This window comes from Harpegnathos saltator, unplaced genomic scaffold (genome assembly GCF_003227715.2).
Source record: "Harpegnathos saltator strain DR-91 unplaced genomic scaffold, Hsal_v8.6 scaffold54, whole genome shotgun sequence".
Classification (NCBI taxonomy): domain Eukaryota; kingdom Metazoa; phylum Arthropoda; class Insecta; order Hymenoptera; family Formicidae; genus Harpegnathos; species Harpegnathos saltator.
Genome location: NW_020230360.1, coordinates 1,746,166 through 1,767,119, shown reverse-complemented (window position 1 = coordinate 1,767,119; position 20,954 = coordinate 1,746,166). Strand labels below are relative to the sequence as shown.

The 20,954-nt window shown below is 36.6% G+C and overlaps 1 protein-coding gene across 1 annotated transcript; it reads left to right on the top strand.

Moving 5' to 3' along the window:
* Positions 1 to 760: 760 nt before the first annotated feature.
* LOC105183082 (uncharacterized) lies at positions 761 to 20,599 on the top strand. The gene is made up of 4 exons (XM_011140951.3): positions 761 to 1,115; positions 14,524 to 14,947; positions 19,679 to 19,855; positions 19,951 to 20,599. Exons 2-4 carry the CDS (start codon positions 14,762 to 14,764, stop codon positions 20,155 to 20,157), a joined length of 570 nt encoding a protein of 189 aa, XP_011139253.1. The 5' UTR covers positions 761 to 1,115; positions 14,524 to 14,761; the 3' UTR covers positions 20,158 to 20,599.
* The last annotated feature ends 355 nt before the right edge of the window (positions 20,600 to 20,954 follow it).

Genomic DNA, 20,954 nt, shown 5'->3' with positions numbered 1-20,954 from the left:
GTCCACTGACTGCAATACATTTTGGTCAGGTGGAATTTTTTAAACGTGACCCTAATTTTTTATTACATATTTTTATAGAGCTTGTTGAGACGTTTTCAGAGTACTATAATAAAGCTTTTTCGGTTAAGAATTTCCTAAGATATTTTAAAATACACCATCAACTTTTTAATGTAAAATAAGATATCTGGTAAAGTAAAGGAGGATGATCCAGCCATTGACTAGCATACTGTCAAACTGTAAATGGTGAGCACTCTGAAAGTTTGTTATAAACTTGTTTTATGAAAAGGTAGATCCTTTCTCGATTTTGCTTCAGATGGCCAAAACAAATCTCTGAAGAATCATATTTAAAAAAATTCTAGTCCTTAACCTTGTCCTGATCTTGGCGACGCCATCCAAGATCAAACTGGTAAGATCAGTAAACAAATCTTTTTAAACCCCACAATTTTTATTCGAAGCACTTTTCTGTAAAACTTATATTTTTCGAGATGTTTCAGAGTTTCCATATTTTTTCCTCACCCTGTATATATATATTTTTTTTATACATGTGTATATATATCCATGATTTACGACTTTATTATTGATCACAATGATTACGATCGTGAAAACTTTATTTTAAATTAATGCTGCGTAAATTAACATATCGCAGGCATACATATTTAACATACCTCACGTGCGCATATTTACTGTACACTACTGGACCTTCGCTTCGTTTACGCGCATGCGCGTCCAGCTTGTCCAACTTTCATCACTACCGCTCACTCTTCCAACGACTCAGTTGCCTGCGGTCGTTCAAATTGATTGGATGTTGATCGGCGTATATCGATGCTTCACCGTCCGTAGTGGAACGCGTTCGTCTCCCTCCCCGTGGCAGCTACAATCGGCCGTCGCTTCGACGTTGCGCAGTAGCGGCGTTTCCGATTTCCTGCGCGATTCGACGCGACGATTTCGCCGCCGCGCGCTCCAGCGGCCGCATTCGGGCCGTGTCAATCCGCCGCCGTCGCGATGGATGGCTGACACTGAGGAGGATTTGCGCTGCAAGTCGGTCCCGCACACTTCCGGCTGCAAAGGCCGCTGCCGATCAATCAGCACCGACAGTGTCATCGTCGGCGGCGCGCGTAAGTATCGCCTCGATCGCGCGATTTCGTGAAGTCGTTCGTCACGCCGTCGTCAGATTTTCTCGTCGCGCAATTTTGTAGACGATGGACGTTTCTTCCGGATTTTCCCCCTGCCTTTATCTCTCTTTCCTGTTATCTCTCTTCGCCTTCTCTCTCTCTCTCTCTCTCTCTCTCTCTCTCCTCTCCTCTCTCTCTCTCTCTCTCTCTCTCTCTCTCTTTCTTTCTCTCTGTCTACCTACCTACCTACCTACCTACCTACCTACCTACCTCTATTTCACTCCAGCCCCGCGAAGTCGGCTGCTCACGGATATGTAAGTTTAATCGGGCTGCTCTCTCTGTTTTTCTTTCTTCCCTTTTTTTCATAGCGCGCTCATACTTTTACGTATCCTTATTTGCAGCGCGTATCTTGCGCTGATAAGTGCACGCACCTGTGCAGCTTTGATCTTCACGTGTCGATGTGAAGAAATCTCCCGTGTTTTTTATCTTCTATACATTTCAGATAAGACGCACCGCGCCGCGCGTATCTACGCGGTAGCGTCGAAAAGGCACTTTTCCGCGCGACGCGGAAAGGGTATTTTGCTCGTCGTCGGCGAGGTTGCCTCCCCCCGGTATCTGCCGTGTTGATCTAACGTCACTCGTCGATAACGCAAGATCACCCGCAATTACCGTGATTCCTCGGCCATTGCGCGAAACGCGAACGAGGAGAAACGTGTGAGAGCAGGTGGAGCCGTCTCGCTTCCCTGTTCGCTCCGTCGAGTATATTCGTGCTGTTCTTTTTTTCTCTGGACGACGCACTCGCGCAACGCGCCCCGACGGGAGTATCGCGCTATCGCGTGATTACTCCGATAATTGCGTCTCGCGCGCGGCAGGGACGAACGCGACTCGTTGCGCCGCGTTGAAAATAGCTCGCCGATATTGCCGTGAAATTATTCTTTCCGCCGCGACCTCGCATCACTCTCATTCCGTTTATCTTGCGCCGTCGCCGGATAAAAAACGTCGCACTTGCCCGATCACGGCGAGCCGAAGATTCCTCATGCTTTTCCCCTCTCCGAGTGTTTATCTTTCTTTCTCTGTATCGAAACAATAGTAATTAAATTATAACTGACATTATTGATACTATGATTAATTAGGAAGAAAGAATTATAATTTATATAATACCAATATTATTGAAAACATTAGAAAGAAATTCATTAGTAAGGAAGAATTATAATTAATAATATATATTAGTAATAAATGTAATATTAATATTAAGAACATCGGGACGATCATATCGGGACCCATATAGGACAAAAAGTTGCAGCAACATTACTGCAACGTCGCTGTAATATTGCAACATTGCAGCAATATTGCTGCAGTTTTCTGTACTGTATGGAAGTGGAATTTGTTTAGTAGTTCGCTGTTAACGCAGCGATGCTAATATATCAATACGATAGTTAGCACTTTTTATAACACATTTTTACTTTCGAGCACTTCGAAATGTTTTTCGAGGTCCTTTTGAGTATTTAATCAGACATATTTCCTCATTATCTTTAAATTTGAGCGTATTATCACACGAATATATGTACAGTTAAGTATTTTGTTCGTCACTTGACACTTTATTCGGCTGCGCATCTTTCAAGTTGTGCAAAGTTAAATAAAACAGCTGACATCTTGCTAATGTGGCCCCCCCATAAGAGTGCTGATAAATACTGTCTCTCTTTCAAGGTTTTTATGCCAAAGTAATTATCCGATAAGTCGATTCTAATTTGTAGTCCATTGTTGCACTTTTATGTTTGCACCACACTGCTGTCTTTCTGGCAGATTGTATTTCCTATCAAGCAAATCAATATCCACATTAAAAATTTGTAATTATCTTCATTATTATTCCCCTTCTAAGAGTTTAATTTGAATAAATATTGGGTGAGTGCAAAAGTTCGTGCGGAGTTTGTGAGTAAAAGTCACACAGTGATTAGGCAAACAAAAATCTTTATTCAATCAATGATATATTTTCCATCGTTTTCTATAATCTTTTCCCAACGTTCTGGCAGCATACGGATGCCTCGATCATAAAAACTGCGCAGTTTAGATTCGAAGAACGAAGAGACGCCGTTTTTTAAGGCCTTCAAAGAGTCAAAGTTTTTTCCATTTAAATAATTTTGCAATGACCGGAACAAGTGATAGTCAGATGGTGCGATATCAGGAGAATACGGTGGATGCGTTAAGATCCCATCCCATTTCAGGCTCTTCAGTTTGCGCAGCGTCTTTTTCGAAACGTGTGGTCTGGCGTTGTCGTGATGAAAGACGACTCCCTTGCGATTTGACAAAATCGGACGTTTCTCTTTTATTTCTCGATTCAGATTGGTTAATTGGCGACAGTACTTGTCCGAATCAATCGTTTCGCCAGCGGGGAGAAGCTCGAAATAGATTATACCTTGCAATCCCACCAAACAGAGAGCATCACCTTCATCGGGTGCAAACTGGCCTTTGGCATTGCGTCACCATGCTCACCTGATTGTTTCCATGTCCGTTTGCGCTGAACATTGTTGTAGAGGACCCATTTCTCATCGCCCGTCACTAGTCGATCCAAAAACGACTCGTTATTGAGCCGCCCGAGTAAAGAAACGGCTGCAAAAATTCGCTTGATTTTGTTCTTCTCGGTCAGCAAATGGGGCACCCATATATCGAGCTTCAAATCGAATCCCATCTTTTTTAAACGCCGAAAAGCGGTTGATCGGTCAACGTTTAGTGCTGTAGCAACTTCTTCTGTTGAAATTCGCGGATTATTGAGCACTAAAGTACGCAAAAGATCGTTATCAATGTCAGAAGGTCGACCAGAGCGTGGCTCGTCTTCAAGGTTAAATTCTCCGCGCCGAAATTTAGCAAACCATTTTTCCACAGTTCGTTTAGCTGGTGCTTCATCCTGATAAACATCCTGAATGTTTTTTACGGCTGCGGCAACGTTTATTCCCTTCCGAAACTCGTAAAGCATAACATGCCGTAAATGCACCTTATCGATACTCATTTTTAAAGTGATATTTCTCGAAGCAGTTTGTATGAAAACAAATGATTTTTTTTTTAATAACAGCTGAAGACGTCACCTTTCCAACGTTATATAATATGTAGATGGAAGTATTAATGACAACACTTTACGACGCTTATAACTCCATCTATTGAAACTCCGCACGAACTTTTGCACTCACCCAATATATAATTTCGTGACTCAACACTTTGTGTTATTTTGAACAAAATCAATTTTTTGTATTAGTTTCGGTGGAAAACCACATTACTTCATTTTTATCGCCGATCCATTATGCTGTGTTGCCACATTTTTATAAATAACATCCTAAATAACATTACGTAAATTTGAATTTATAATCAATTAAACAGCATTATGATAAGTATAATCATTCAGTTCTCACTTTAAAATATTGATTATTGACAAAGTTATTGTACAAAATGTGAATGGAAGGCCATAATATCACTTTCTCCTCTACGACATTTAAACGTTCAACTATGAGATTCTGGAAGTATTTATTAAAATTCCGCAGTATTAGAAAATGCGCATGATGAATGAAATTGTGAAGTCTGCACTTTTCTTTCGACTTTGGCGATATTGTTTATTTTACTGCAAGTATCTCTTCGAGTCGACTCCAAGTGTTCTCCATATTTTTCTTTTCAGAACGTCCGCCATCTTTTTTTAGTTTAAAAGAAATAATAGCGGCATAATAGGAAAAAAATTCATTCATATTATATTAATTATTTTGATATTATATCTGATTTATTATGTTTATTATATTAGTGTTTAAGGCACGTTGAATGTTTGCCATCTTCTTTTCTCGGTATTGAAAGAAACGGGACAGTTTGATAGGAAAAAAATTCACTCATTATATTATATTAATTATTTGGTATTATATTGGATTTATTATTAGGTGCGCAACTAAGTTCTCGCTGTTTTTTTGATGAAAATGCAACTTTATTGTGAAAAAATGGTTACAAATGAATCATTCAAAATATTGCCCATCGCTAGCGACAACTTTTTCCCATCTTTCTGGCAGAGCTCGAATACCGTCACGGTAGAAGTGTTCGTCTTTTGAGGCTATCTACGAATCAAGCCATTTTGAGATGTCTTCATATGAGCGGAACTGCTGATTAGCCAAACCATGTGCCATCGAACGGAACAAGTAATAATCGGACGGCGCAATATCTGGGGAATATGGCGGGTGGGGTAGGACTTCCCATTTGAGCGTTTCTAAGTAGGTTTTAACGGGTTTGGCAACGTGAGGCCGAGCGTTGTCATGCTGTAGAATCACTTTTTCGTGCCTCTGCTCGTATTGTGGCCGCTTTTCGCGCAGTGCTCGGCTCAATCGCATCAATTGAGTTCGATACCGTTCCCCATGATGGTTTCGTTCGGTTTCAACAGCTCATAATAAATAACACCGCCCCGGTCCCACCAAATACACAGCAAAACCTTCGCAGCGTGAATATTCGGCCTAGCCGACGACGTAGAAGCATGACCGGGCAGTCCCCATGATTTTGTTCTCTTTGGGTTGCTGTAACGAATCCATTTTTCATCACCCGTAACGATGCGATGAAGAAAACCCTTCCTTTTTTGCCGCTGGAGCAGTTGTTCACAGGCGAAAAAACGACGCTCAACGTCTCTTGGCTTCAAATCATAAGGAACCCAAGTTCCTTGTTTTTGAATCATTCCCAACGCATGCAATCGCTTGGAAATGGCTTGGCGGGTAACTCCTAATGCTGAAGCAAGCTCTTTTTGCGTTTGGCACGGATCCTCATCGAGCAATGCCTCCAATTCAGCGTCTTCGAAGGTTTTTGACCTTCCTTCACGCGAACAGTCGTCAATATCGAAATCACCGTCTTTGAAGCGACGGAACCAATCACGGCACGTTGTTTCACTTGTAATAGTGAAACTTAATAGTAAAAGAGCAGCATCTCCGTAAATCTTTTGGAGTTCTCGATGCGCTTCAGCCGCCGTTTTCTTCGAATGAAAGAAGAAAAGCAACACTTCCCGCAAATGACGATTATTTGGCACAAAATAAGACATTTTCACACAACCAAAAGTATATGACGCAAAAACAAAATCACTAATGTGTCAAAGCGGTTTGTTTACCATATGTCTAAGCTTGGTTCATGACGTTTTGGTTATGTCACAATCGATCAGCACTTACTACTGGAGCCATCTCTTGAAAAACAGCGGGAACTTAGTTGCGCACCTAATATATTTATATACAGGTATCTGTAAAGTCCGACTTTACCCCTGGATCTCGGAAACGGCTTTAAATATCGAAAAATGTTTCAGACAAAAGTTGTAGGATATTGAGGGGGACACATGATAAAAATATGGACTTGACCTTGAGTGACTTTATCAAAACCAGGTCAATTTGATCGATGTTTTCTTAAATAGAACCTCCTATTTTTTATTACATATTCTTGTAGCCCTTGTCGAGACGTTTTCAAAACACTACCTATTTTTGTTTGTTGCGCAAGCCATTCCCAAGATATGGAGCTTCAAAGTTGACATACTGCCGGCATTCGCATTATCCAAGGTGTACCGCGTGAAGGTTGCACAGTCGGATTTACGCCTCTTGTGTGTGTTGTGTGTATGTGTCTGTGTGCGTGTGTGTATCATAGTGTATCATAACATTTAAAGCACATTGATGAGTGTCATGAGATTTTGAAAATATTAAAATTCCGCGCTGTTAGAACGCGCACGATCTTGCGAAGAAATTGTATCGTCTGCAGTTCTCTCCTTTGACCTTGGCGATTATTTATTAATACTTCACTGCGAGTATCTTCTCAATTTGAGACCGAATCTTCTCCCTGCGCTTTGCCCTCTGAATGTCGCTCGTCTTCTTTATTCTCTCTCGAAGGAAACGGGTGATTCGATTACATAAGGAAAGCAATCGATACGGTATTCAAATGAAGCTGAAATTCTGAGAGTATCGAAATCTCGTATTGTTTGAATGCGCGTGACGCAAAATTGTGGCATCTGCATTTCAAGATTTTTGTATTGATTCTTATGCATTGATAAGCGCACGATGTATTCGCATACATATTTTGCATACATTTCATTGTAAATCGTCTTGGCAGGGTGTTTGTATCTGAGAAGTTGTTAGATTCTACCGCAGCTGGTGTCGCCGTTCGCGACACTCTTCTCATAAGAGGAAGCCGGTTGGTGAAAGAGAGAGAGAGAGAGAGAGAGAGAGAGAGAGAGAGAGAGAGAGAGAGAGAGAGAGAGAGAGAGAGAGAGAGAGAGAGAGAGAAAAAGAGAATCAGAGGAGGGGGAAGGAAAGAAAACAAAGAAGAGGGAGGTTGTCGACCTGTCAAATCCACGAGATCGCATGCCGTCCGGTTGAACGTATCTGCAATGTTTTTTCCGTGGGCGTATGCGGATGCACGTGCTGCTCGCGTGTTTCTCAGAAGCATTTAATGACGACATTAGCCGCGACAAGCCGCGTCAGGGTCGTCAGGGACACGCGTGCGACTTTTTATAACCCGACGTGAGGCGAGAAGCTGCTCGGGACTACAGACTTCCATATACGGGGTGTTTCAGACCACCCGACTTTTTCGCAAACGCGATATTTGAGAGAAAAATCTTTCAGACAAAAGTTGTAGGGCTTCAAAAGATCTATTTACTGAATTGACTGCACGATTTAGTCTCAAGAATATATTTTTACAATAGCGCTCTGACTTTTGTTAACGTACTGACTTTTGGAAATTTCAAAATCATCAAATTAACAAAAATCAGGGTACTATTGGGACAATATATTCTTGACTAGAGCAGACTAGAGAGACTAGAGCAAAAAATCTAGTACTACTTTTTTTTCCGACAAATAGTTAGCGAGATATATCGTAAATTAAATATTGAAAAAGTTATCAAATTTTCCTTATATATCTAAAAAAATATTAGGCAAATAAAAAAATGTTTTAGACAAAGTTTGTTCAAATTAATTGGTGGAAAAAGACGGTGTAATAAAAAATTGGGATTTCCATTTAAGATTTTTATGTTGATCTTGACTGGATTTTTCAAGATCATCCCAAGGTCAAATTCATAGCGTCATTGAATAGATCCTTTGAAGCCCTACAATTTTTGTCTGAAATATTTTTCTCTAAAATATCGCGTTTACAAAAAAATTGGGTGACCCGGGTGGTCTGAAACACTCCGTGTAAGCTAGACTGATAACTTTCATTGGTTTTCATATATAAAAGCGTCCATAAATTTTAAACCTTGAATCGTGCGCGCATGCGCATTGCAAGATCCCGAAAAGAACATAACTGCACCGTACAGGCATTTTTATTCCAGAAAATATTATAATATTTATCCAATATTTAATATTTATGTGAACATTGAATGCATCATTGAATGTGACATTGCAAGAGGCAATATTAAATATTGGATAAATATTAACAATTTTGGAGAAAAATGGCTGTACGGTGCAGTACGGTATAGTTACGTCCCTTTCGGGACCTTGTAATGCGCATGCGAATGAAATTTTAATACATGCTTTTAGGGGACGTGTTAAAGAGATGAGTTCTAGTGTATAAATATAGAAGTCTGTGCTCGGGACGCGCGCGCGAAAGAGAAGAGCAAACTTCTGCGCGGCTTTGTCGAGGAGAAAAAAGGAGAGTCTTTAGCAGCGATCTTTTAACCCCGGAACACGATGATGCGATGTTTCTTAATAATACCAGCGGCCCGGTGACTCACTCTGCGGTTTATACCGTGCCTGGCGTTCCTCGGGACGTGATTGCAAGAGCGCATTCTTCTATACATTCCTGAGAGATGCACGCGCGACATTGATTTCCCGGCCGCCGAGAAGACTTTGTTGGGTTGACAAAACACCAGCAACCGCGACAAATAGTCCGTTAATGTGGGACTGCCAATGACTTCGTTGTGATAGCAAATGATTTGTTACTCACATAGCACATAATATTACAGCAATATCACAATAATATTACTTCCCTATTGCAATATTATAACGTAATATAAATATAATAATAGAAATATTACATTATTACAGTGATATCACAGTGATGTTAAAATGTCCGCCGAAATGCGTCACGGTAATACTATGGTGATATACTGTAGTAATATTGTGGTAATATGTCACAATAACATTGCTGTTGAATACTGTGAGGTTTAATACTGTGAAGTTATAGAATACTCTTACGGAAGAAAACACTCAAATGTTGAATGTTTGCACTCAATTGTTCGAATTTACTCTCAAATATGGGTATATACACTCAAATTTGAATATATATATAGCAATTAGCGTGTCGTAATTAGCAGATAATTCAAATACCGCTCCATTACATCCAATCAAACATTGGTAGAGAAAGGTTAACAAAGTAATAATTTTGTGTCTGTGTGTTTTGCAGGAATTTGGAGAAAGAAATAGAGCAACGCGTTATTACATTAATCTTTATCTTTAGCAAGACACGTTATATAAAATAAATTTAAACTCTTGGATAAGGTTAAGTGAGGTTAAGGGGGATATGCATACAAAAGCCTGGTACTGCAAACCTACTTTTATCAATAAAAAAAGTTTGTAAAAGTGGTTCGTAGCTACTTCAAAAAAGCTTTTAAATCACTTTTAGAGATACTTTTATCTATACAGGATGGTCCACGTAAAGTGTGACAACTCAAAAACTAAAAATATTTGTCGTATCAAACATGACAAAGTTTTATGTATTCAAGATGTAAAAAGTAAATAATAAGTAAAATACTAAATAAAATAATAAGTAAAAAATTAATAAAATAATAAAGAAATAAATAAAAAGTATTTAATAAATAAAAAGTAGATAATAAATAAGAATAAAAAAATATGAGACTATGAAGTCTTATTTAATTTATGGTTTCATCACTTTAGTTTGAATGTACTTTACTTACTATAAAGTTTAAATGTTTATAACTTTTGATAAAAATATTTTTTAAATATATAAATTTCTAACTATATAAATTTCTTTCTAACTATATAAATAAAAGTTCGCCCTCTCTTCTTTGAAGGGGAATGGGAAGTAATTTCAACAAACAAATTTTATCTGGAACATTTCTTTAAAAAATATTTCTATCAAAAGTTATAAACATTTAAACTTTACAGTAAAGTACATTCAAACTAAAGTGATGAAACCATAAATTAAATAAGACTTCATAGTCTTTCATATTCTTTTACTCTTATTTATTATCTACTTTTTATTTATTAAATATTTTTTATTCACTTCTTTATTTATTATTTTATTTATTTTTTACTTATTTTATTTAGTATTTCACTTATTATTTACTTTCTACTTATTAAATGTTTAAACTGTTAAGTAATCATATTTAAATACTTATTAATTCTTTTTACAAAATTTTGTCTAACTTTAAACATTTCTGGAGTCACACTAACACAAGCTTTACGTATTCTTCGTTTTAAAATTTCTTTTGTCTTAGGTATTGTAGAGCTAAACAAAATTTTGTAAAAAGAATTAATAAATGCTTAACAGTTCAGATATTTAATAAAATAAAAAATGTGAAAAACTCTGAAGTCTTTTATTTAATTTATGGTTTTATTATTTTAGTTTTTATTACTTTAGTTTGAATGCACTTTACTGTAAAGTTTAAATGTTTATAACTTTTGATAGAAGTATTTTTTAAAAAAATGTTCCAGATAAAGTTTACTTGTTTCTTTCCGCAGAATCCAAATGTGTAACATTTTATAGGAGGTTTGAAATTATGAACTTATCTTCCACCTTCCATCAAGGGAGAGCGGGGCGGACTTTTGTTTGGATAGTTGGAAAGACCTCTCGAATACACGAAACTTTGTCATGAACAATTTTGTGACACGACAAATATTTTTAGAGTTTTTGCGTTGTCACACTTTACGTGAGGCATTCGGTATATTACGCTACGACGTTGCTATTCTTTTTACTAGAAGTTGTACATCCAACAAACAAGTATTGTATCTCCAACGATGTATACTTGTTAAAATTACAAATAACGAGGAATGATTTGTTGCGGTAACTGTTTGATTCCTCGTATAATTATCAAACAGCAAACGTTTAGTTGTTACGACAGCAGGAGTCTTTTTTATAGTTTTATATATTTTATATATTTTATGGTTTTTTAGTCTGAATGTACTTTGCTGTAATGTTTAAATGTTTAACTTTTGATAGAAGTGTTTTTTAAAGAAATATTCTAGATAAAGTTTACTTGTTTCTTTCTGTAGAATCCAAATGCGTAACATTTTATAAGAGGTCCCATTTGAAATTACGAAGTTACTCCCGAAGAATTAAAGTAGAGGAGGAAATGACTGATAGGTCTATTTTCGCAATTCGTTGCCGTAGCTCCCTCCGAAGTTCGAGGCAGAACTAGCGTACTCATCACTGAAATGTTGCGCTTGTACTACTACTACTACTACTACTTCATCATACTACTGCTTCATTGAGTTATTGGGTTGGCAACTAAGTGATTGCGGATTTTAAATAAGAATGAAAATTCAAAATTTTAAATTTGCTTTTTTAAATTTTTTTCAATGCATGTATGCGATACATTGAGCTTCTCTGCAATATCACATGTTGTGCTATGATGATCTGAATCGATAATGGCCTTGATATGGGTCTCATCGACTTCAACTGGACGGCCAGATCGTTGAGTATTTTTCAATGAAAAATCACCAGAACGAAATCTGGCAAACCAATTTTGACACTGCCTTTCTTTCAAGGCTTCCCATATACGGCACATAACTTCTTATGTGCTTGCGATGCGTTCTTGCCTTTTCGGAAATATATATATATATATAATACAATAAAATATGTCTGAAGTGTACGTCTTGCTCTTTCATTTTTAAATTGGGATAAAAACAAAACTAAACAACTAATCGATATAATTTTTGTACTAAATGAAAGGTAGAAGTCCAAACAATAAGAAAAAAATATAGGTTAGGTACTTTGAACACGTTAACGAAACAAAAGAAAGTGTAAAATCCATCTGTCGACAAAATCCGCAATCACTTAGTTGCCAACCCAATATAAATACAGCAGTGCGATTAGCAAAGTATCGTGGAAAACATCAGTTAATAATAGCGACTGTTCTCATTGTCAATGCAGTTTGCAGACTTAAATCGTGCAGTCGCAAGCGAAGCGTCTGGAATCGTTAATTTTTTGTCGTAAGCGTAAAAATTCCGCTTGTTCTGAAATTATTTTTTTTTTGGATGAATTTTCTTAGAAGTTCCCTTTCAAATGTTGTGGAGCTGAGCTTGGCCTTTGATCTTTACATTCGTAATCAACGCCGCAAAATTGACGAGAATCAATGCTTCAGGTCGGGGATGCAATTTTTGCAAAAGGTCAATTGGTGACTATCTGCTGATTTACCGTGAAAAGCATCGCCGCTCTACCTCTCAGTGATCTTCACCAGAAAGGTCAAGAAAGACTCGTTACTACTGACTTTGTGATGACTAGTTTTTCTTGAACTTTCCGGTGAAGATCAGTGAGAGGTAGAGCGGTGGTGCTTTTCACGGTAAATCAGCGGATAGTCACCGATTGATCCTTCGCAAAAATTGTACCCCCGACTTGAAGCATTGATTCTCGTCAATTTTGCGGCGTTGATTACGAATGTAAAGATCAAAGGCCGAGCTTAGCTCCACAACATTCGAAAGGAAACTTCTAAGGGAATTCATCCAAAAAAAGTAATTTCAGAACAAGCGGCATCATTTAAATTTTACGGAATTTTATTCTTATACATAGCTTCGAGAGGATTCCTCTAAGATTAAGATGAAAATATTATAAACACATTATTCTTAAAGTTAGAGAGATTATATGTTATATATACAGGGTGTCCGGAATGTGATCATTAATATTTTGTACTGGTAGATTGGGTGTAGCCGAGAAGAAAAGTCATGTACCGTAATGTCAAATTGGCAATAGTTATCGAGTTATTAATTGAAACATGTGAGCCAATGAGCGCGTAGAGAGCGCTGGGCGGCCGCCTCTTGTCGCTTGCGTTCGCTCGCTCGTCGTTCACGCTCGCTCGCTCCTCGTCGCGCGCGCATACTTCTTGTCGCTTACGGTTGCCTTTCGCCGCGCGAGGTAAGCCATCTTCTTATACACGGAGTCCGCCCTGTCGCTTTCTCGTGCGCTCATTCGTTTACACATTTTAATTAATTACGGAATAAATATTGAAAAAATTGTAAAATGGCACAGGACTTTTTTAATTGTTTTAACGAGTTCTACCAGTACACAAAATATTAATGATCACATTCCGGACACCCTGTATGATGCAAATTTTATCGATTTTAATAAATTTCTTCTCGTACACAGATTATTTAATCATTTTTTAAGAGGATTATTATTTATTCTTATTGTACTTTATTCTTGACTGATTGTACTAGTTAATTGGAAAAAATTATTATAATATAATGAAAAGTAATATATATATATATATATATATATAGATGTACTTCTGGCTTCAGTTCTACAATAAGTAGGCACGAATGAAATAAGATTATCATAACAAATAAATTTCCAATCAGTTTTGTTATGGACTTTATAGCTACAAAGATCATGTTCATCATAACCAATTGTATGAAACATAGTTAAAAGAAAGAATATATTATTCAACTTCTTGCAATAGATTATAAACTGTATTTGAACAAATATATTATCTTCGTTATATGTTATAGCAACACATTTTTTTTTATATTCCTCTTCATATAAGAGAAAAATTAATTGATATAAGAGGAAATCTCCTTGAAATAAGAGGAAAACAGTTAGAATAATGTCTAATAAATTTTAGATGAATGGTTCACTTTAATCGCTTTACCGAAAGAGAAATCTTTTTTCTGGCTTAAAAGGCTTCACTTAAAATATGAGACTATAGGAAATTTTATAAATAGGATACTTTCTTTTAAGTAAATCATCTCATTAAAAATAATTTTTTACTCGAAGCTGCCACGTACAGCAGTCCTCCAGCAGGATTTTATGAACGTACGTGTGAAAAACATGTTTTAATTTCCTACGCGAAAATGGAAACCATAAACTTCAATTTTCCGTCGTAACTTGGTTTACTTTGGGGACAATAAAAGTGCAATAACATGCCTAATGAAGAAGCAGTTCGTCTAAATTTATCTGACAGTTTAGATAAGCTTATCCAACAAACGAAACAAAAGAGAGAGAAGGAGAGAGAAAATTGCAGTAAAAACTTGTTGCTTTATTTTCATTCTTCATGCCTTTAACTTACAAAACTTAAAGCATGTCTTATATTCCTTCACCCAGAGCTAAATAAATATTTTACTGTCTCCTTCTCTGTCCCTTTCTTTCCTTCTCTGTCTCAACATACATGTATAAGCGGAAAGAGTCGAAATTCAAGAAAAATGGGGCGCTCAACATCGCATCCCTTGGCGCCCATCGAATTTTAACGAGACTTAATTTTGTTCAGATCGCCTGCGAGAGCAGCGGCGGAGTTGAAGAAGAGCAGCACCACGTTCGCCCCGACTTGCTTCGGCAATCTTTTTGCCAGAGTGTGCCGCCGCGCTTAATTAGCATAAGGCGCATGCGCAGTGGACATCCGGGAAGTGACCCCGAAGACCCAGCAATCGGTTCCGAACGAGTACCTTTCGACCTCGGTTTATTTCTTCCTCGAAGCGAGCACGTGCGCTGAGCGAGAAGAGACGAAGATGGATCGAGTCTTCATAGACGAGGAGACGGGCGAGGATCTAATCAACCCGCTGGTCGATTGCGACATTCACGACTGCTTGGCCAGCTCGACGACGACGGTGAACAACGCTGAGACCGGCGAGCCGGAAGTCAGCCTCGTCGAGCACTCGACGGCCAGAAGTCATCTCAGGAGAGTACCTTTTCAGGTAACGCAGGACATTCTGAGTTTCAACACTAGAACCACCGGGTGATTAACGCTGTCTATTTGTACTAGGGTTCCGCATCGATAAGAGTGACATCGAAATTAACATCGAAACTTAATATCGATATTCGATAAATATCCACTCTATAACATCGATATTTACTTGACATCGAAGTTTTTATTCAAAATTAAATTCTTTTATTTTGTACAGGATGTCTCATTTTAAATCTCCTAGGCAAATATCTCGAAAAATATGGAAGATATTACGGAAGAAAAATACGGAAAAATGTTTTAGACAAAAGTTGTATGGTTGCAAGGGGGACAAAAACAACTATATCAATTTGTTTACAGATGGCGCCATTTCCGAGATATTCACTGATCATTACTTTTTCTAAATGGAAACCCCAATTTCTTATTATACCATCTTTTTCTACCAATTAATTTGAATAATTTTTGTTTGAAACATTTTTTATTTACTTAATATTTTTTGAGATATTTAAGGAAAACTTGGTAACTTTTTCAATATTTAACTTATGATATCTCGATAATTATTTGTCGGAAGAAAAAATAGTACTAGACTTTTTTACTCTATTTGATCCGAAGAATATATATTGTTACAACTGGGGGATTTAAAATGGGACACCCTGTATATTACTGTATATTATAGGAAATTAATTTCTTTTTATTTAATGCATAAAGATTACGATATAATAAAAGAATTATACAACAAAAGAATTACACAAGCAAATATTGTTAACAGAACATAAAAAATTTATAGCAATATGCACTCATCACAGATTCTTTTATTAAGAAATACAAGCTATAGAAAAAAAAATGAGAATAGACGATATAAACAGGATGTATCTCAATTCTTACAAAAAGACCCATAAACTTATTTACCGATTGTAAAAATAATATCACAGTTGATTGTTTCTTGACCATAAGGAGAATAATCGACTGTGATTGGTCAATTTTCTTACCGTTTACGTTTTTCTTATTTACTTATAGCTGTTTTCTTTTTAGCTGCAATGTCTGCACTATCTTGCAATTTTTCTCATCCACTTTCTTTTTTAAACTATTTACTTTTTACTAGAACTATTTGTCTTAAAGTTACGATTTTTTTCATAAGTGGGACATATATGTCTTAGAAGTACGAAAGAGTTAAATGTGTAAAAACAATATCGAAGAAAAACATCGATAAAATATCGATATATTGTAAGGCGTTACATCGATGCCAAAATATCGAAACATCGAAAAATAATCATCGATGATCACTTGACATCGATGTTTTTTTGCGGATTCCTAATTTCTACCGGGGAGATCAAAAGGATGGGCTCTTGAAAAAGTGCGTCGTGCAAGGGCAAAATGTTTCTTTTGCTTTTATTCTCGAACATTCTTTAATCCTTTGCACTCGGTATGTCAGCACGGCTGGCATGAAAAAAATCTGAAGATGAACGATAAAAGAATAAAATGCAAACAAATATTATTAAATAACATTATTAAAAAATAACATTAGGAAATAAAGATCCTTTTTTGTAATTATTTTTAAGCAACTTCATTTTTTTTTTAGGAATTTTTTAGAAATTATAATTATCGAGTTGGCGGAAGAAAATGTGAAAATATTTCTCGAACGCGCAAAGAGTACAAAATATAAAACGCATCGTTATCGAAATTTTAATAATTTTTCTTCTGGCAATTTTAATACTTTTTCTTCCGGTAGTTAGAGTGACTTTTATACGCAATTAAAAACAGGTCATGTTGATTTGATAGTCTCATTGTTGACACTTGGAGAGACACGTTCTTCTATCTTTACCTTTGATCAAAGTCCTGTGCCTATATTGCCACTCAGAAGTCTGAAACAGCTTGTAACTTTTATATAAAATCATGTTTTTCCGGAAATTAACAGGGTGTTCCAAACTTTCTAGTAGTAGTGCTCAGAGAACAAAAATCGGTCGAATATCATGAACGTCTCAAACGTGTTTTGACTAAAGGAAACAGAATCTCTGTTCATGCGAAATAGATTTGATTCAAGAATCAGAAAAAATTTACTCGGTTCGTTCATTATTAATTCAACCAATCTTTGTGCATGGTGTTTACTTGCAAACGTGGAATAGTGCTAGCGTTCTGCTGCGTTGAAATTAATTCATCATTCAAGGAAATTACTAATTAATTATTAATCATAAAAAGTAATTGATTATCTATATATATATTTTTTTTTTTATTTATTATGTATATGCAGAGTGAGACACGTAAAATAGACCACCTGAATAACTTTGAAAATATGGACGATAGAAAAAAATGTTAAATATAGAAGTTGTAGGATTTTAAGTGATGCATTGTGACGTGATGTGTAGCAATATATAGTATGACCAAGAACAACGTCATCAAAGTTACGGGAAGATCATCTTGAATTTTTATGAAAACCTCCATTTTTTAATTTTTCTACCAATTAATTTGAATAACTTTTGTCTGAAACTTTTTCAATATTTGGCTTAAGATATCTCTATAGTAACTATTTGTCGGAACCAAAAATGATACTAGATTTTTTCGCGCCATTTAGTCTCAAGAATATGCCGTTACAATAGTGTCTTAACTTTTGTTGTTTGTGAACTTGGTAATTCTTTAGAAATTTCAAAATCATATTGTTAAATATTGAAAAAGTTACCAAGTTTTCCTTAAATATCTCCTTAAATAAAAATATTAGGCAAATGGAAAAAATATTTCAGAACAATATTCAAAATAATTAGCAGAAAAAGATGATATAATAAAAAATCGAGGTTTCTATTAAAAAAATTCAAAGTAACTTTCCTGTAACTCTTGATGACACTGTTCAAGGTCACATTAGTATTGTTATATAATGCGTCACTTTAAAAAAAAAAGCCCCACAACTTTTAAAACTTTTGTATTTAACATTTTATTCTCTTATATATTTTCAAAGTTATTTAGATGGCCTGTTTTAGGTGCTTTATTCTGTATATATACATACAGGGTGTTTTTTTAGAAGACTCACTCAAATATCTCAAAAACATTGCGTTAAATCGAAAAATGTTCAAGACAAAAGTTGTTTAGCTTGAAGGAGGAAATAAGACAGCGATAACATTTTGTTATAGTTATATATAACATTTATAGATGGCGCCACTTCCGAGATATTCACTGATCATCAATTTTCTTAAATAGAAATCCCAATCTTTTATTATATCATCTTTTTCTACCAACTAATTTGAACAACTTTTGTCTGAAACATTTTTTTATTTACCTAATATTTTTTGAGATATTTAAGGAAAACTTAGTAACTTTTTCAACATTTAACTTACGATATTTCGCTAACTATTCGTCGAAAGAAAAAATAGTATTAGACATTTTTACTTCATTTACTATCAAGAACATATTACTATAATGGTGCTCTAATTTTTGTTAATTTATCGAGCTTTGAAAATTTCAAAATTATTATTATAGTTTTGAATCTATAAACAAAATGCTATCGCTGTCTTATTTCCCCCTTCAAGCCAAACAACTTTTGTCTGAAATATTTTTCGATTTAACGCAATTTTTTAGATATTTGAGTGGGACATCCTGTGTATATAGGATACTTAAGAAAAAGTTCAGAGCTTTAAGGGCAGATAGTATTATACTTACAAAATGGACGGTCCTAATAAACGGAAAGGTTCTAATAAACATGGATCGGAAAATTAATATTGTCGGAGTTATGAACAAGTATTTATTTTAATTAAAGCAAATGACTTACTTGCTTCTAGTATTTTTATATTCTTTGATGCAAGTTATCTATGTTATTTATCAGTGAAGAGAGCACTAAGCTCCTTAAAGGAGTCCCTAAAAAGTCTTTTCGTTCGTGCACGGCATGTAAACAAACATCTACCTTCTACCTATTTACACAACGCTTCACCGAGCAATTGTTAGTCATATATTCTCGCAAATAACAGAATGAACAACTGCAGAAAGTTGTCACAAAGTTTCCACAGGTACGGTAAAAATTGCTCTAATTAGGAAACGGCAGAAATGCGTTCCATGTATGGCCGTGCAGCAGAAGCGAGTAAGTCACTTGCTTGAATTCAAATGAATAATTCCGCCAGTATTACAATTTCTCAACCCATGTTTATCAGGACCCTTTTCCTTCATTTTGTGAGTATTATCCGTTCTTGGTCCTGAATCCTTTTTTTCCGAAACACCCTGTATAAATTCATATCACTTGTAACGTGGCTTTATATAAGTTTTTATAAGTTACATGCTATTAATAATTAATAATTCATTCATATAAGTTACATGCAAGCATAGATTCGCGTATAAACGAACGTAATGCAGCTTTTCTTTCGACGAACGCTCGTGTGGGCACACGCGTAGCCTCGATTAATAACAATTCACGCTCGCGATATATGTTTCTTCTGCGTCACGCACGCTTCTAGACACTTTACGTCAGTGCGATGACTTTAATGAACATTTAGCCGCTTCTCGATGCCTGCGTTTAACTTGGAATACGTTCGTCGCGCATCGACACGCGTGCGTTTTCAAACTCATTATCGCTCTGCAAATGAGATATGATGCCATGTGCACATCGTATCGCGCGAGCGCAAATATCACGAGAATGCCGAGTCGGAGTAGGGGAAGCACCGCCGTCTGCTTCCCTGCGGCTGTAGATAAGCGACTTGACGGAAACTTGATCGTTCGGCGCGATCGACGGCGCTGAGATAATAATCGCAGGCCGTTTCTCTCGCTGCAGATACCGAAAGAGGTGAAGGAGAGCCTATCCCTGAAGAAGTCGTCGAGGAAATGCCACCTGATGGAACTGGAGCCGGTCCCGGCCGGTGCCTCCTTCGGTCAGATTAACCCCATCTGCCTGTTCTTGCCGGCCATCATCTACTTCCGCTGGTTCCTCGCTTTGTTGATGATCTTCGAGGTAGACATGCATACTATCAAATTTTGGAAGTATTTGCGAAGATCTAGAATCGCTAAAATCGGTAATCTGTGCCGGCGGATCTATTTGACATTAAGGTGGTTCTTCATATATGGGCGCACCGTAAGAACAAGGCTCTGAAGAACGCCAGCGTGTACTTTCGCTCGCCGTTCCACGATATCTCCGCAGAATTCTGCGCTCTCTGCCAAAGCGAGACCTGCATGAATCGCGTCGGCAAGATACACCAGATTCGGATGCACAAGTTCTTGCGGCAGTGTAACTACATGAAGAGGGTAGTGACGTGAACGGATTCGTCGTCGTCGACTTTGTGGCAGCGATCATCGCAACCGGCCACCGCGAGCCACTATGAATTGTTATAACTGTTCCACTTGTTTTTTAACACGGTGATAATTATCGACAAATAACTAATCTATATTTTGTTAAGTTTTATATCTACTCGTTCTCTCTTTTTCTCCCAGGAGGTGATCCCCTCCCCCCCTTCTCTTTCGATGCAAAGTTTGTACTAGTTTATACTAGGTATTAAGAAAAAAAAAAATCTATGACGTCGTGGTAAAGTGATTCGTATTGTGTTCCTTTATTCCTTCTTTTCGTTTTTATTACAATTTCGTAGGAAGGTTTACAGTAAAATCCCCTTGGTCAAGATTCCAGTTTGTTATAAAAAATATATTACTATGTTATCCCCCGAATTGTACTTTATTACACACATAAAACACCTGTAACAACGTTGTTCAATTTCATTTTCTTTCATTAAAATATTGAAACTCGGTATAGATACATCCGAACGTAAAATAAGTTACCGCGTTATCCGTTAAATGTATAAATGTGTTATAGTATTATATAACAATCACCATAAATAACCGATAACTTGGATGACACCAGTCATGTATAAAGAAAGCCTTATTTAGAAATTATGAAGACACCCGTGCGGCATCAGTCTATCGTTTTTTTCTTTTCTTTTCTTACGCGAATTGAGGCTACTGGCTGCTCGCCGACTAATGAGGTAAGAAGTAACACGCTTGAAAATTCTTGCGCGCCATTTCCAAGTGAAGATTTTCTACGGAAGGATACCTCAAGTCGCTGG